The 17337-nt window shown below is 45.1% G+C and overlaps 1 protein-coding gene across 2 annotated transcripts; it reads left to right on the top strand.

Annotated features, from left to right (window-relative positions):
* The first annotated feature begins 2185 nt into the window (after positions 1-2185).
* On the top strand, positions 2186-8268 carry LOC309536260 (arylacetamide deacetylase-like 4). 2 transcript variants are annotated; one of them, XM_082230296.1, is made up of 4 exons: positions 2186-2308; positions 4383-4599; positions 5658-5721; positions 7460-8268. In XM_082230296.1, the coding sequence occupies exons 1-4, from the start codon at positions 2189-2191 to the stop codon at positions 8238-8240; spliced, it is 1182 nt and encodes a 393-aa protein (XP_082086422.1). In that variant the 5' UTR covers positions 2186-2188; the 3' UTR covers positions 8241-8268. The 2 variants fall into 2 exon arrangements, with proteins under 2 accessions (XP_082086422.1, XP_082086421.1); XM_082230295.1 differs by having other exon boundaries at positions 2274-2465.
* Positions 8269-17337: the final 9069 nt, after the last annotated feature.

Below are 17337 nucleotides of genomic sequence, written 5' to 3'. Positions count from 1 at the left end.
TCCTCTCCCACAAGCAGGGCTGTATAGTTGCTTAGTCATTTCTCTCTTCATGCAACCGCCCCAGTTTCAAGGTCAATGGTTGTCTCCCCGATAGAAAAAGGCGTCCTCCTACTTACTAATTTAAAACTAATTTAAAACTGAAACTAAAAACTAAAGTTAAAAGTTAAAAGGTTTCTATACTCATTAAAATAATCTTAAAAGATAGATCAGGGAGCTCACACTCACGCTGACTAAGTGCCGTTCGCCATCTTGGAATCCCGAAATATTTTAAAACAATGCCGTGGTTAAAATACAATAGTTAATATACTAAAGCAGATTAAAATTACCTCAACTTCCTAAGCATCTAGGCAGGCTTGTCTAAAGAAGAAATAGTACAGTGAAGGCACCTATAATCTCAATAGACAAGGAGTTCCAAAGTGTAGGTGCTGCGACACTCAACAATTGCAGACTGGGTATTATGTCACCCCCAAAGTGGTGTGGGGTTGCCATACGTCCAGATTTTCCCAGAGACGTCCTCTTTCTCAGGCCTAAAAGGTCTATGGGACTGTGCTTTGGGGGACTGAACTCCAGGTTCCCTGATCCTGAATTGGCTGCAGAGGCAGGTACCTGGCCTGACGTGGCTGGCTGTATTGAACCTGGACCTGTTAGACTGCTGGACCACTCACTAGCATGTGCTCTTGGGACTGTGTACATCAGTGAGACTGGTTGCCAGGTACGCTGGGGTTCAGGGCATGCAGGAGCTTATCCGGTCCTTATGTAACCAGTGTGTGAACTCCTGTGGCAAGGCTTTACAGGTCCAGGAATGGCTGAAGCTGTCAAACCATCCACACTTGGTCAAAGGCACTTCTAGCCACGGAGACTACCTGAGCTTCCAGTGACAGAGCTGGATGCAGAAGCACCCCAAACTGCGAACCTGCTCCTTCAGGGTGGGTGCATCCTGCGTAGGCAAGATACCATGGTCGATGATATTGAATGCTGATGAGAGAGTAAGAAGCAGGAGCAAGGTTGCACTCCAGAAGTCCCGCTCTCTGCATCAGGGTGACCAAGGCCAATTCAGTTCTATGGCCAGGCTGGATTGGAATGGATCTAAACAGCACGACAGTGCCCATTTTAGGTTAGTAAAGGTAAAGGTACCCCTGCCCGTACGGGCCAGTCTTGACAGACTCTGGGGTTGTGCGCCCATCTCACTCAAGAGGCCGGGGGCCAGCGCTGTCCGGAGACACTTCCGGGTCACGTGGCCAGCGAGCCAGAGCCACACACAGAAACGCCGTTTACCTTCCCGCTAGTAAGCGGTCCCTATTTATCTACTTGCACCCGAGGGTGCTTTCGAACTGCTAGGTTGGCAGGCGCTGGGACCGAACAACGGGAGCGCACCCCGCCGCGGGGATTCGAACCGCTGACCTTTCGATCGGCAAGCCCTAGGCGCTGAGGCTTTTACCCACAGTGCCACCCGCGTCCCTTTTAGGTTAGGATCCTACTAATTCCTCCTTAGATCTCACTTGACTTCACTAGGTCTACTCTGAATAGGACTAATATTATGCTGAAATGACCTCATGAGAAGGATCTGTTCTCTTGTCTTCTATAAAGCAACCTGCACACTAATGGTGATGTCCGTGTATAAATACAGAGAGACACACACTTTCTAGACCTGTGTTTCCCAAACCTGGGTCTCCAGCTGTTTTTGGACTACAACTTCCATCATCCCTAGCTAGCAAGACCAGTGACCAAGGATGATGGGAATTGTATCCCAAAAACAGCTGGAGACCCAAGTCTGGGAAACACTCTTCTAGACTAAGCAGGGATGAGCAATATCTGTGTCCCTGCAGATGATTTTGGACTTCAGCTCCCATGAGCCCCAGCCAGCATGGCCAAAAGCGATGGGAGTTGTAGTCCAGCAACATCTGGAGGGCCACAGGTTCCCCATCCCTGCCCTCTTCATAACTCTGTCTATTTCTCTATATAAACATATAAGTGCAAATTTAATAAATAATAAAGTTTGGAATATTAATTTTCTTAGAAAGGAAGTCCATTTTTCCTATCTAACTTGCTCCCCATTGCAACCTCCTTTGATTTATTGATGAGTAGCTCTTTGTTGTCATATGGGTGTTTTGCATCATGGGCAGAGGTGGAGCCAGGCTGATACTGTCTATTATAATTTGTCCACCAGACCTTTTGCCCTATGACAAATATGTGTCGAAGCTCTTTCATCGCCTACATAAAGAAACAACTGGTTGACACGGCAGGAGGAGCTGCCATAACCACAGCATTTGCTTTGTCCACAGCAAAGTGGAAGGATGTCCTTTGGCAGGTTTGTAGCATCTGCTCTTGTTACAGTTTGCATCTATCCAGCCTTGTTTCTGGTCTCCACTGTCATCCACTTTGCCCAAGCTGTCTTGCCTCCTGGAATTGACCAGCCATTAAAGCTCCGTCTTTGTCATATTATATTCATCTCCTTGTTCCCTCTGGTAAGTGTTCCTTAATTCTGAGTACTCAGAAGCTCTTAATCTCAGAGTTATAGGTTCAAGCCCCATGTTAGGCAAAAGATTCCTGCACTCCTAAGCCTATTGCGGAATGGTATTATAGCCTCCAGGGTCAGGGAAAGTCTAGCAGTGCCTATTAACTATTTGAGAACATTAGCAGGGTAGGGTTGAACTAGATGTACTCTTGGTCTGAACTGGAATGGGAGGAACTGTCAATTTTGTGTTCTTACCTTTCCAATCTTAACTTCACTCTACTTTTGCCTCAGTTTCTGGTGCATGTTTGCTTGTTCTTTTTAGAAATGTTTTCAAAAAACTTCATGCATATTTTTGAGCTCATTTGCTCATTCTTAGTGTCAGTGAAGTTAATCCTCTTTATTCAAAGAAGCAAAATAGCTCAGGAGGCCAAGTGAGCACAGCAACTCTTCCCCAAAGAGGGGGAGTTCTTGCCCCAATGAAGCTGTTGTGAGGACTGAAGATCCCTGCCTTCCCACAGATCCCTAAGTCTCTTCCCCCACCCAGGTCCTTCTCAAGCAATCTGAGACTCCATTGCCTTATCTGTCTCTGCTCTGCTCCCTTCATACCTCTTCTGGTCCTGGGAAACCAGGGGAGAAGGAAACTGATTGCAGCAGGAGGAGAAGACTCGCTGTCTTCTTCAGCAGCCTGCTTCGCCTCCCTCTCTTGTAGCTGTTGCTTCTACCTCTGCTTCTGGACTCTTCCTGCTCACCAAACCCTGTTACCTCTCCAGCTCCCAACCTCTTCTGCTCCCTCTTCTCCCTCTGACCACGTATTGTGGTCCCACTACAACTCTCCAGTACAAGATAGAGGACCGGATGAACCAGCAAGCTAGTCTTCTTGTGTCCTTACCTGTCACCTTACCTGTTTAGTACAACCCCTATCATCTGCAACCTTCAGCCATGCTGGCTGCAACTGATCTGAGTTGAAATCCTGCCACTGGCTCCCCAAATTTGATTTGTATAATGGAAATGAAAGGGAGGGCAAGTTGATGGCAAAACACAAACAGGATTCTGCTTGTTTCAGTTTTCCATTTATTGCAACTCTTTTTTATGCTTTATTGGTTGAAAACTTTATAATGGAAATATGCAATAGATGTTACAAGCAAAATGAGAAGTACAAATAAACAATTATTCATTCTTTAACTGATATTTGCTTTTGTAGATTTGACAAGACCTCCGGTCTTCCCCTTGCGTTCCCAAATTAAGTTCCTTAAATACGCACTTAAACTTTACTTTCTCTATGTTATTTGACTTACTATAAAATTTATTTTATAAAATTAACCTAGTTACACCCCAAAGCTCAAACAAGACCTACCAATTGATTTTTTGACAGTGTTCTTTTACATATACTCTGTATGTATCCCACTAAATCATAGAAGGGTAAAGGTAAAGGGACCCCTGACCATTAGGTCCAGTCGTGGCTGACTCTGCAGTTGCGGCGCTCATCTCGCTTTATTGGCCGAGGGAGCCGGCATACAGCTTCCGGGTCATGTGGCCAGAATGACTAAGCCACTTCTGGTGAACCAGAGCAGCGCACGGAAACACCATTTACCTTCCTGCCTATTTATGTACTTGCACTTTGACGTGCTTTTGAACTGCTAGGTTGGCAGGAGCAGGGACTGAGCAACGGGAGCTCACCCTGTCGCAGGGATTCGAACCGCCAACTTTCTGATCGGCAAGTCCTAGGCTCTGTGGTTTAACCCACAGCGCCACCTGCATGTTAAATCATAACATGCTGTAATTTTGATGTCTTCCTTCCAGAGTCTCTCCCAACTTTCCATGTAGATGTTGCAGCAGCGGCGGTTCCATTTATTGCAACTCTATAGTCATCTGACCTTCTCAAACAAATAGTTCACATCTTTTTTTTTCTTTTTCTTTTTGAAAACAGGGAGCAATTGGGAAGAAACTGGGACTGTTCTCTGTTTTGGATCTTTGGAGACTTATAGCAAATGGAATCCCACTCTCCCCGGATGCATCCCTTCTAATTCAGAACCAGCAGTTTGACGAGGTGCCGGTCAGGGTTTATCAGCCTAAGAAAACAACTACTGGGAAAAGGAAAGCTTTTGTTTATATTCATGGAGGGTCTGGTGTCTTTGGAAGTCCTGGTAAGAAAAAAAGGCTTCTTTAGGTGCCGACTGAGCAAACAAAATTACAGAGTGTTCTTTTTAGGTCAAAACGAAAATGAAACCCCATCAGTGCTGTGCGACATTTTTGGGTGATTTAGTTTTTTCAGTTGGGGGGGGGCTGCAGAGGTGTGCTGAAAAAGTTGCGACCTACCCTTAAGGTCCAACTCTTTCTTTCTCTCCACTGGAGGTTTTTAAACAGAGGTTAGATGGCCGTCTGTCAGGGATTCTTTAGCTGTGATTCCAGCTTTTCAGGGGGTTGAACTAGTTGATCCCTGGGATCCCTTCCCGCTCCATGATTCTATGATTCATTCACACCCTGCATATTCTGCTTGTCTGCCCTGCTTCTGTAGAAGCATATTACTTATTGACTGCCTATCCCTAACCCACACCCCTTCTCCTTAGGCCACATCTTTCCCTTGCTCTGCTCCATGCTCTCCTCAAATATACGGGGATAGCTCACTCAGTAGAGCATGAGACTCTTAAGCTCAAGATCACGGGTTCACGTCCCATGTTGGGCAAAAGATTCCTGCAGTGGGTTGGACTAGATGACACTCATGGTCCCTTCCAACTGCACAGTTCCATGATCCTAAGTGTCCTGAACTGTGATGAAGCTTTCTGCTTGACTATCTGCACGGACCTCTAGGTCTGTAGGCTACATTCCAGCCAGAGTTAGCCTACAGCAGTACAAATGTAAGATCTTTGTCCATTGCTCCATCTAATTTGTTTGTTTGTCTGGTTGTTGGATGTTTGCATCAGGCCCTCCCCACCACCCTTAGCCTGTGCCCTCTAATGATGGCACTCTGGGCAGCTTCCAACAAAGATTAAACATACATTAAAACATGAGTCATTAAAAAGTTCCCTAAACAGGGCTGCCTCCTAGAAAGTTTCCTAAGAGGGAATCTAGGACCTGGGCTGAGAATAGAAGATCCCCCTACCCCTCACTTTAGGAGATCACCTGGGCATCTCTCTGAAAACTCTTTAAGGGGCTATAGTTGGTTTGATTGACCTTGTATGTATTGCAACTGTCTCACTTTTAGAGGGCTACGAGAGATTATTGCGGCATATTGCCAAGGAATGTGGAGTGGTGGTTGTAGCTGTTAGGTAAGTGCCATTTCCATCTTGCCATTGCTCCCTGATTACGCTCTTAAAGCCCAATGCATTGCAGCACCTGTGGTGAAACATCCATTGCTGCACCTGCGATGGGAATGCAAGCTGCTAAAGGAGTCTCGCCTGCTCTTCTCAGCAATAGGGGAAGCATTCCAGAGAGATCTGTTGCTATTCCCCCTGGAGACAAGGAAGACCAGCGGCAAAGCTGCATGCAGGAATGGCTTTGCTGCCCCTTCAGGGTTGCCGCCTGAGGCAGCCATCTCACCCAGCCTCATGTGTAGGTTGACTCTGGTGAGGTGGCCGATCAGATGTCTGTGGGAACCAGCAAGAAGGATTTGAGGATATAAAAGCACTCTGGCCTTCTATGGGTCTTCCAGCAAGTCCTATTCAGAAGCATTGCTACGTCCAACTATGAAAGCAGAGCGGAGACATCTTGCAGCGTAGCCCTCAATAGCCCCCTCCTCTATTAATTTGTGCAATCTTCTTTTAAAGCCATCCAAGATGGTGGCCATCACTGCCTCCATAGATTAACTATGCACTGCGTGAAAAGCCCTTCCAACATTCAGCTTCATTGAATGTCTACAAGTTCTAGCATCACAAGAGAGGGAGAAAAACCTTTCTCCATGTTTTACCTCTTACCTTGTAAGAGCCAGCTGTGACCATCAAACTCGCTCTCTAGCCTTCTGCATCTCCCTCCTCACACCAAGGTTTGCTATTTCATAGCTTAAAAATGGAACATGTGTGCCTTCGCCAGACCTTACTAGGGATGCGGGTGGTGCTGTGGTCCAAACCACTAAGCCTCTTGGGCTTGCTGATTAGAAGGTCAGCAGTTTGAATCCCCTTGACAGAGTGAGCTCCTGTTGCTCTATCCCAGTTCCTGCCAACGTAGCAGTTTGAAAGCATACCAGTGAAAGTAAATAAATAAGTACCACTGTGGCGGGAAGGTAAAGGGCGTTTCCGTGCCTTCTGGTTTCCGTCATAGTGTTCCATTGCACCAGAAGCAGTTTAGTCATGTGGGACACATTACCCCAAAGGCTGTCTGTGGACAAACGCCAGCTCCCTCGGCCTGAAAACAGAGATGAGTGCCACACCCCACAGTTGCCTTTGATTGGACTTAACCATTAAGGGGTACTTTACCTCCCCCCCCCTTTTACTGGGTTCATGGTATGTTTTCTGAACCAGGATGTTTATTTAAAAGAGAGACCAAATGTTTCTGAGTACTCAAGATCACCTCCATGTCCATGGCTGCACTGCTCTTGGAGGATCAGCCCCTAGTTTTAATTTCAGTACCTCTACCACCAATTGAAAGGCATGCAGGTGGCGCTGTGGGGTAAACCACTGAGCCTAGGACTTGCCGATCAGAAGGTTGGCTGTTTGAATCCCTGCAATGGGGTGAGCTCCCATTGCTCGGTCCCTGCTCCTGTCAACCTAGCAGTTCAAAAGGACGTCAAAGTGCAAGTAGATAAATAGGTACCACTCCAGCGGGAAGGTAAACGGCATTTCCGTGCTCTGGTTCACCAGAAGTGGCTTAGACATGCTGGCCACATGACCCGGAAGCTGTACGCCAGCTCCCTCGGCCAATAAAGCGAGATGAGCACCGCAACCCCAGAGTCGGCCATGACTGGACCTAATGGTCGGGGGTCCCTTTAACTTTACCACCAATTGAAAACAGTATAATAATTCTTCTGCACATATGATAAGAAGCAATGACACCCCTTTTTCTTCTCTCCAGGTATGGGCTTAGTCCAGAGAACCCTTACCCAAACCAGTATATTGAATGTCTCAGGGCCCTCGTCTACTTCATGAGGAATGTTGCTGATTATCATGTGGACTCCTCCCGTATTATTGTTGGGGGGGACAGCTGTGGGGCCAGTTTTGCCGCCTGGCTTTGCCAGTTGCTGGTGGACAGAAAAGATCTCCCCAAGGTTCATGCCCAGATGTTGATTTATCCAGCACTGCAGGGAATGGACTTCAACCTGCCTTCCTATCAGCAGAACAGCCAGGTGCCTATCTTGTTCAGGCAGCTGATAGGCCATTATATATGCCTTTACCTGAATAAGAATACTTCCCTTGCGAATGATGTCCTGGAAGGCTGCCATGTTCCTGAGCATATCAGACTGAAGTACCAGAAATGGGTAAATGGAGACCTCATTCCTGAAGAATTCAAAGTCAGGGGCTACAAACCGCAAGACCCCAAAATATGTAAATTTAAACCTAAGGTGTATGAAGAAATGAAACAACTATTGGAGTTGACGCTTTCACCACTTTTTGCTGAAGATGCTGTCATCTGCAAGCTTCCACAGACATACATTTTGACCTGTGAGTTTGATGTGCTTAGGGATGACGGGCTTCTGTACAAGAAGCGGTTAGAGGACAATGGTGTGTCTGTAAAATGGGTCCATCTTGCAAATGGCTTTCATGCGGTGGCCGTTTGTTTTGGCTATGGGAATCTGTCATTTCCGGCGGCAGTTCAGATTGCGGAAAGTGTAGTGGAATTTGTCAAATCTTTATAAGGCAAAGGAACAAGGAAACAAATTGTCTTGTCCCACCCTCTCCTGAAATGTTGAGCCCACATTACATCTCTAAAGAAATGGTGTTGGCTAAAGCCCCCTGCCACTCACCAAAAAAACCCCTAAACAAATGGTGTAGTACAAATGGTTGTATCCCATTAAATCCAACACAAAGTAGACCTATTGAGATGAATGTACCTAAGTTAGTCATGCTCACCAATTTCAGTGTGTCTACTCTGAGTAGGGCTATCATAATAGAAACCAAATTGTTGGCATACATCTGTCTCGGGAGACAATGGAAGAGTGTGCCTTTGATTGTGAGGTCAAACTGTTGGAAGGTCACAGTGCCTGCTGTGGCTGTAGGGACCAATGCAGGAGAGACATGTTTTGTTGCATCTGGAGCAGATGGAGGCATCCGGTTGTGCTGCTGTAGATACACCATGGTGTTTCTTCTCTCTGAGCTCCTCCCAGGGAACATTGATCGTCTGGTCACTGCTATGGACATAACCTGACTGTCTGTCTCCAGGCACTGTCTGTCTCCAGGCACTGTGGTTGTCTGCAAGGGATTATCACACGGCTGGGTTGATGTTGCCAACCTTCACAACTTTGTTTGGGACTCTGTCCTGCCATGTGATACCCCAAATCCTCCTGAGACAGTGCATGTGGAAGGTGTTGTGGCATTGCTTGACTCACTTCCATAAAGCAGCATGCTCAACACACAAGCGGTCCTGTATACCTGAAGGAGCGTCTCCATGCCCATCATTCAGCCCGGACACTGAGATCCAGCACCGAGGGACTTCTGGCAGTTCCCTCATTGTTAGAAGTGAGGTTACAGGGAACCAGACACAGGGCCTTCTCGGTAGTGGTGCCTGCCCTGTGGAACACCCTCCCATCAGATGTCAAGGAAATAAGCAACTATCCTATTTTTAAAAGACATCTGAAGGCAGCCCTGTTTAGGGAACTTTTTAATATTTAATGCTTTATTGTTTTTAACACTTGATTGGGAGCCACCCAGAGTGGCTGGGGAAACTCAGCCAGATGGGCGGGGTATAAATAAATAATAATAATAATTATTATTATTATTATTATTAGCTTGGTAGACCTTCATCTTGGTATTGGATGTTAGTATCATATTCTCCCATACCCTTTTGGAGAGGTGAGCCATTGCCATAATTGCCTTGCTAATATGCTTGTCCAGCTAAGCATCGATGGAGAGGTTGCTGGTTATGGTGGAACCTGGCTAGACAAATTTGTCTGCCATCTTGCCTACTCTGAGCTAACATAATATAAACCAAACAATGCATTATTTATTCAGGGACAAAACAAGGATTTCTTTCACCCAGGTCAAAGACTCAGATCAGCACCATCCCATGTGTGATTGCATGCACATGTACACACACACACACACACACACACACACAGGTCAAAGACTCAGATCAGCACCATCCCATGTGTGATTGCATGCACATGTACACACACACACACACAGCTCAACAAGTTTGTTCTTGAAGGGCATAAAAAGTAGGTAATATGGTATTTGAATACACACAAACACACACAATTTTTATTGGTTTCCAACATAATTTAAGCAACAAAATATCCAACAGGATATTTGGGGGTGAATAGGAGTTGCAGGGGAGGGTGCCTGGGAAGGGAGGACAGGGCAGAAGAGAAGCCCAGACAGTAAAATAGGTGGGAGGCTGAGAGCAGCTATGGTGCCTTCTGAAGGCTTCACTCCGGACAAAGTTCCTGGCTAAAATGCCCTTAGTTATGCCACCGATTTATTTCTTTAACATATTCCTATCCGCCTTTCTCCCAAACTGGGATTCAAGGAAGCTTCCAACATATGAGAAACATTATAAAATACAAAGCAATAAAAACAAGCTAGTTATAAGCAATAATTAAAATAATGTACATAAAGAACACATTTAGAACCAGCAATCAAATTATAACTTGCCCTGACAGCAGCCTGGCAGTTAGCATTGTCTGCTCCTTAGTTTCCAAAGGCTTCTTGGAACAAGAAGGTCTAAGCCTGCCAGCAGAAGAATAACAATGAGCAAACCAGTCTAAGAGCATTTCGGGGAGGGGATTCTGCAACACAGGAGCGGCCTCAGAAAAAGCTTTCCTTTGTGTCACCACCCACTGTGCCTCTGATGTTGACTGGACTAAAAAAAGGTGATCACCTGGGCAGGTTCATAGAGGGAATCTTTCAGGTAGCATGGGATAAGCCATTCATTTGTACTCCCTTCCTTCTTTTGATTTGTACTCTGCATCTGATAAGAGTAAATTTTGCTTGCTGTTCAATTTCATCTCAAATCCTGTTCTCAAAATGGAACTGCCTTTTGGTCTTGCAAATATTTCATGATGTCTTCTTTCTAACTATATCATTGTTTTTTGTGCTCATGAGAGAGGCATTGTATGTGGTTCATGGCGGATTACTCTGCCAGATCGGAGCCCCATTTTCCATAAAACACTGAACAGTTGACTTTGCTTGAAATGCATTGAAAGTGACACGTTTCCTTTATAAAATGATAAGAATAAGTATAATTCTATTATTTATTCCCCAATATGCTTTGTTTGACCTCACCAAGACAAACACCCCAGGTATCTGTGCTTTGGGTTGTCCCTTTTAAAAATAAAATTAAATGGGGGGTGGGTTATTGGGTTGTTTTTGTTTTGATCCTGGATTTTTTGTTTTTATATTCGTGATACAAAGCTCATTGTTGCGTAGAAGCAGCTGTATAGTGGCATGCCATTCGTGGCTTTGTGTTGGAGGCTGTGGACAACTTAGGGTTGTCTGCCAAAAGTGGGAGTTCCTGCACCTCTTTTTCTAGAAAAAGAGCTCTGGCAATTAGTAATTACCAAGCAAACAAATGATGATGAGGATGATGATGAAGATAATGATGATAATTGATTTGTACCTCGTGGCAATCAGTAATTACCAAGCAAACCAATGATGATGATGATGAAGAGGATGATGATAATTGATTTGTACCTCACCCATCTATGGGGTGGCCCCAGCCACTCTGGGCAGCTTCCAGCAAATATAAAAGCATTATAAACACCGAACATTAAAAAATACCTGAAGGGCTGCCTTTCGATGTCTTTGTTTGACATCTGATAGGAGGGCATTCCACAGGGCGGGCACCACTACCGAGAAGGCCCTCTGCCTAGTTCCCTGTAATCTCACAGTAAGGGAACCGCTAGAAGGCCCTCGGAGCTGGACCTCAGTGTCCGGACTAAATAACAAGGGTAGAGCCACTCCTTCAGGTATACAGGGCTGAGGCCGTTTAGGCCTTTAAAGGTCAGCACATCTATGAGCTGACGGAGTGAGTTCCATGGTTTAACTTCTCATGGAATTCTACTCACTATTGATCCAGAGTAGATTCCAATGTATAGTTAGCAGTTGTTGTTGTTGTTGTTTAGTCATGTCAGACTCTTCGTGATCCCATGGACCAGAGCACACCAGGCACTTCTGTCTTCCACTGCCTCCCGAAGTTTGGTCAAACTCATGCTGGTAGTTTCGAGAACACTATCCAACCATCTCGTCCTCTGTCGTCCCCTTCTCCTTGTGCCCTCCATCTTTCCCAGCATCAGGGTCTTTTCCAGGGAGTCTTCTCTTCTCATGAGGTGGCCAAAGTATTGGAGCCTCAGCTTCAGGATCTGTCCTTCCAGTGAGCACTCAGGGCTGATTTCCTTAAGAATGGATAGGTTTGTTCTTCTTGCAGTCCATGGGACTCTCAAGAGTCTCCTCCAGCACCATAATTAAAAAGCATCAATTCTTCAGTGATCAGCCTTCTTTATGGTCCAGCTCTCACTTCCATACATCACTACTGGGAAAATCATAGCTTTTACTATACGGACCTTTGTTGGCAAGGTGTTGTCTCTACTTTTTAAGATGCTGTCTAGGTTTGTCACTGCTTTTCTCCGAAGAAGCAGGCGTCTTTTAATTTCGTGGCTGATGTCACCATATGCAGTGATCATGAAGCCCAAGAAAGTAAATTCTCTCACTGCCTCCATTTCTTCCCCTTCTATTTGCCAGGAGGTGATGGGACCAGTGGCCATGATCTTCGTTTTTTTGATGTTGAGCTTCAGACCATATTTTGCGCTCTCCTCTTTCACCCTCATTAAAAGGTTCTTTAATTCCTCCTCACTTTCTGCCATCAAGGTTGTGTCATCTGCATATCTGAGGTTGTTTATATTTCTTCTGGCAATCTTAATTCCGGCATGGGATTCATCCAGCCCAGCCTTTCGCATGATGAATTCTGCATATAAGTTAAATAAGCAGGGAGACAATATACAGCCTTGTCGTACTCCTTTCCCAATTTTGAACCAATCAGTTGTTCCGTATCCAGTTCTAACTGTAGCTTCTTGTCCCACATAGAGATTTCTCAGGAGACAGATGAGGTGATCAGGCACTCCCATTTCTTAAAGAACTTGCCATAGTTTGCTGTGGTTGACACAGTCAAAGGCTTTTGCATAGTCAATGAAGCAAAAGTAGATGTCTTTCTGGAACTCTCTAGCTTTCTCCATAATCCAGTGCATGCTTGCAATTTGGTCTCTGGTTCCTCTGCCTCTTCTAAATCTAGCTTGCACTTCTGGGAGTTCTCGGTCCACATACTGATGAGCCTTCCTTGTAGAATTTTAAGCATAACCTGGTTAGCGTGTGAAATGAGTGCAATTGTGCAGTAGTTGGAGCATTGTTTGACACTGCCCTTCTTTGGGATTGGGATGTAAACTGGTCTTCTCCAATCCTCTGGCTACTGCTGAGTTTTCCAAACTTGCTGGCATATTGAGTGTAGCACCTTTTAAAATTTTAAATAGTTCAGCTGGAATAGCATCACTTCCACTGGCCTTGTTATTTGCAGTGCTTTCTAAGGCAGAGTAACAACCTAAACATGTTGCAGGATTCCCAAACTATAGACCAGAGGCAATTGTGTTTCATCCAGCAGAGCTTTACTGCCACTGAAGGCAAATGAGCATAATGGTCACAAATCCAATACATTCAGGTTTGGCACTGTCCATAAGAAATCCAGTTGCAGCAGACTTTACTTAAACTGTGAGCTCCTAGCTATAGCAACCACAAATTAATTGCAGAGCTATCTTGAGTGCCAAGATGGTGTAAGCACAGCTTCCGGAACAGTTCACTTTCGGTGCAGCACACATTTCAACAGCCCGGCCTTCAACCATGAAGAGTTGAAATCACAGATGTTAAACGTGTGTAAGTTGCGCACTACCTGTACTTTATCAACATTGTCCACCATTGCTACTGAAGGCCACCTTCTGGACTGAACTCCATGAAGGTAGAGTGCCAATGACAGAGGTGAAATGTCGGAGCCCGCCGTTACAAATGGTGCTTTTTAAGCATAAAATAAAGACACAGAAGCCAGCGATATTTCCATAGACGGAGGACAGCTCATTTCAGACTTCTCCTCTCCCTCCAGTCCTTTTATTACTCTTTGTTCCTCTCCAGCCGCATGGCTGCATTCCAATGTCTCGCGTTGCCTACATCCGGTCAAGGCTTTAACCCACCCACAAACGATATAGGGTTACACTGCCCAGAGGGGGGGGGCATAACTCCTTATAAGGTCAATGCATTCCAATACATTGTAAAGCTCAGAGTGCTGGTCAGCCGAGGTCAGGGGACACCCTGCAATATTACAAGCCTTTACCGTGGCTATGACTCCCACATGCCCTCTTTCTTTATTTAATTAATCAGTACCAATACGGTTATATCGAGAGCGATAGGCGACTCTTGTGAGACCAGAAGCAGGCCGCGGACTGGAGAACCATGCAGTACATACAGAAATTAAAGAAGGAATACATTGTATACAGCAACACAAAATAATGCAAATAACTACTATAATGATCACTAAAATCAATAATGTTGAAGCCAACTTCCATCCGGAAGCCAAGAATATAAGAATTCTGATTCCAAGCTACATGGTAGGCTTCCTTTCTAGTTTATTAGCCATGCACTGGTGTCACTTCTATAGCACTGAGATTGGTCATTGTATGTTCCTGTAAGAGAACAAGAGCTATTAAAAGTGAATTTCAATGTATATTGACAGTTTGGATATATGCCCCATGATTCTTTCCCCTCCTTAATTTGAAAATAAATGGGGGCAGGCTCATTGAGGGTCAAGTGTACTGGAGGCCAAAAAGATTGCTTAGGGGATATAATATTAGTAAATTGAAAAGATCCATTGACAGACACACCATGAAGCATTATGCCTGAATGACTCGCAAAAGGGGGCATGTGCATACATAACCAACATTTAGAAGCATGCAATAAACTGGTAAACTTAATCATATCTTGTACAAAAATATTATTCCTCCATATCTTATGATAATTTTCTACCCTAAAAGTCTTATTCAACAATGCTGTTCTTATAGTTCGAAAGTGGCTGAGCCATGGATGCTGCCAGCCAGAGTAGGAAGCTGACAACTGCTTGCCAGCTGATGAGGTGAAATATGGTGGTTTCAACTGTATTGGGTCGTCTGCTTCTCCTTGTATAACGGTGCAGCAAAGGATGGCAAGGCAATTGGTTAGGAAGACGCATCCGCGGTTAAAGAGGCTCGCCATGGCCACACGCATCGAGCTGGAACCCACAAAGGCTTGTCCTCGACGTCCACTGCTGCGTACCCTCGTCCCCACGTGAACAGCAGGACTGGTCCATGCCACGAGGGATCAGGCAAACGTCGGTACACCACCAAGGGGCGGGGGAGTGCCTCCTCCTTCCTAAAATGCAATTCAGCGGGGGTATGGGTCCTAAGATGTGGATATAAAGGGATGGTTAAGTACAAAAAGAACTTGGTGAACAGCCGAAGGGATATCTGCTGTTGGTATGCTTCGGCCGCCAAGCTGTTTAAGCAATAGTGTTTTGAACGTCAGGTGTGCTCTTTCCACTATAGCTTGACCTGTGGAGTTAAAGGGTATGCCATGAGTTAATTTCACATTCCACAACATACAAAATTCTGAAAATGTTTTAGAAATATATGCTGGACCATTATCAGTTTTGATACACGCAGGTTTACCCATGACTGAGAAACAGCAGATAGTGTGCTGAATGACATGCCGAGCTGTTTCCTCCCTCATGGGCGTAGCCCATATGAATCCAGAGTGGGTGTCCACCGTGAGGTGAACCTTGGAGAGTGGAGCCAACACAGGTGTGTGTGTGACATCCATCTGCCAACACGCCAATGCAGACGTGCCCCTAGGATTGACAGCATCAAAAGGAATGGCCAGCTGAGATTTAGAAAAAGAAGCACATTGGGAAACTGTATCCCTTGCTTGGGCCAAAGGAATAGAAAAATGCTTTGCCAATGCTTTCGCAGGAAGGTGAAAGGTGTTATGACCTAGTATAGGATCAGAAAAGAGAGAAAAAGCAGAAATGTCCCTCAAAGCCGCATCTGCTCTTGCATTGCCCTCTGCTAAATACCCTGGGTGCGATGTGTGGGAGCGAAGATGTGCAACATAATAAGGGAACTCTCTGTGCTGAAGTAAGGTCTGCAGGGTAAGAAACAAGGAAAACAAGTCAGAATCCAAGGAAGGAGTTATATAAGATATTGGTAAAATAGCAAAAAGGCGATATACATACTGAGTATCCACAATAAGATTGAAAGGTTGAGTAGGAAAGGATTGAAAGGCAAGAATCACAGCTGCTAGCTCAGCTCACTGAGCAGAAGACTGTGGAGGGGTAAATAAACATTTCCATTTTCCTCCCTCCTCCCACGTCACTACTCCCCTACTTCTTGTTCCATCCGTGAAAAGGGTCAGTGCAGAGGGGAGAGGTGTGAGAGACAAGGGGGTAGCCAAAACATAGGTGACTTGTGTCAGAAATGTCAAACGGTCATCCTTTGGAGGGTTAAAAATGATGACACCTATAAAATCAGCTAAAGCAATTTGCACGGCAGCATTTGTGATCAATAAATGCTGCTGTTCAGTCTGTGAGAAAGGAAGATATATTGATGCAACATCATAACCGCTTAAAGCTATTGCTCGTGAACGTCCTTTGATAACAATGTCTGATGTGGATTCAATTATGGAATAAATGTTCTTTGATGGGGTGTGCGGTAGATGTAGCCATTCTATAATGCAGATAGTCTTCTTCTTGTTCCGCCTGAGCATATAAAATTCCTGTTGGCAACAACTGTGTAGCAAATACGGCCAGGTGCAGCTCGTGTGCAGCACCTCTAGGTGGCGCATGCGGAAAGGTTTCAATGCTTCACTCACAAAATGTTGACAAAGTGTAGGGAAGTTCCGCATGCCTTGAGGACAATCCACTGATATCGCTGCGAATTATGATATACTGGCAATGTAAAGCAAACTGTTCCCTGTCTGCTGGAGCCAGTGGGATGAAGATGGTTCAATGTGGCTGAAAGTCAATTGTTCAGAAATAAGCTGTTCAGAAACAAGATGGTGCCATTACTGCGGATTTTTCTTTTGGTGGAGGCCACCGTTCTACCCACACTGAGGTATCAGGTGATCCTAGTTTGCCACGCTGGAAACGTTGTATCGGTGGCTACAGGCTGGTTTTCATTGAGCGCTGCTGCCAGCAAATGGGCCTTGTGGGTGGCTGTGTTGGCTTTTTGCAGTATGGTAACGCTGCAGAGAGCTTGCTGGGGAGATCATGCATTAAAAAGAAAGGACTCAAAAAGTACTTAAAGGTTTTAATAAGAAAAACAAAAACTCCATTTACACTAAATACATTAACAAACAAACATGACCCAACCACCAACCCATCCCCCAGGGTAATGGGAGAGCTAGGTGCTGCTCCTTATATACTACACCCAGATGCTGACACACCTTAATCAAATACAACTCAGCAGCACCTGCTATGTTTCACAGCTGTAAAGCTGGGTCTCGTTAGTTTGCTCCGGCCCCTTAAAGACATACACATGGAGTGAACAATGATGAACCTTTACATTTAAAGAAACCATTCAACATATCCCCTGCGGTTCATCATTGTGGAACAAAAACATAAAGCATACTTTGTACATGTTTTTCATGTGTAACCTTTGGAAGTGCTTTAGTAAAAATGTCCGCAATTTGATTGTCACCTGGAACATATTTAAATACAACCATTTCATCAGCAAT

This window comes from Podarcis vaucheri (genome assembly GCF_965113315.1).
Source record: "Podarcis vaucheri genome assembly, chromosome: 7".
In the NCBI taxonomy this organism is placed as follows: domain Eukaryota; kingdom Metazoa; phylum Chordata; class Lepidosauria; order Squamata; family Lacertidae; genus Podarcis; species Podarcis vaucheri.
This window is presented reverse-complemented; position numbering and strand designations above follow the sequence as displayed.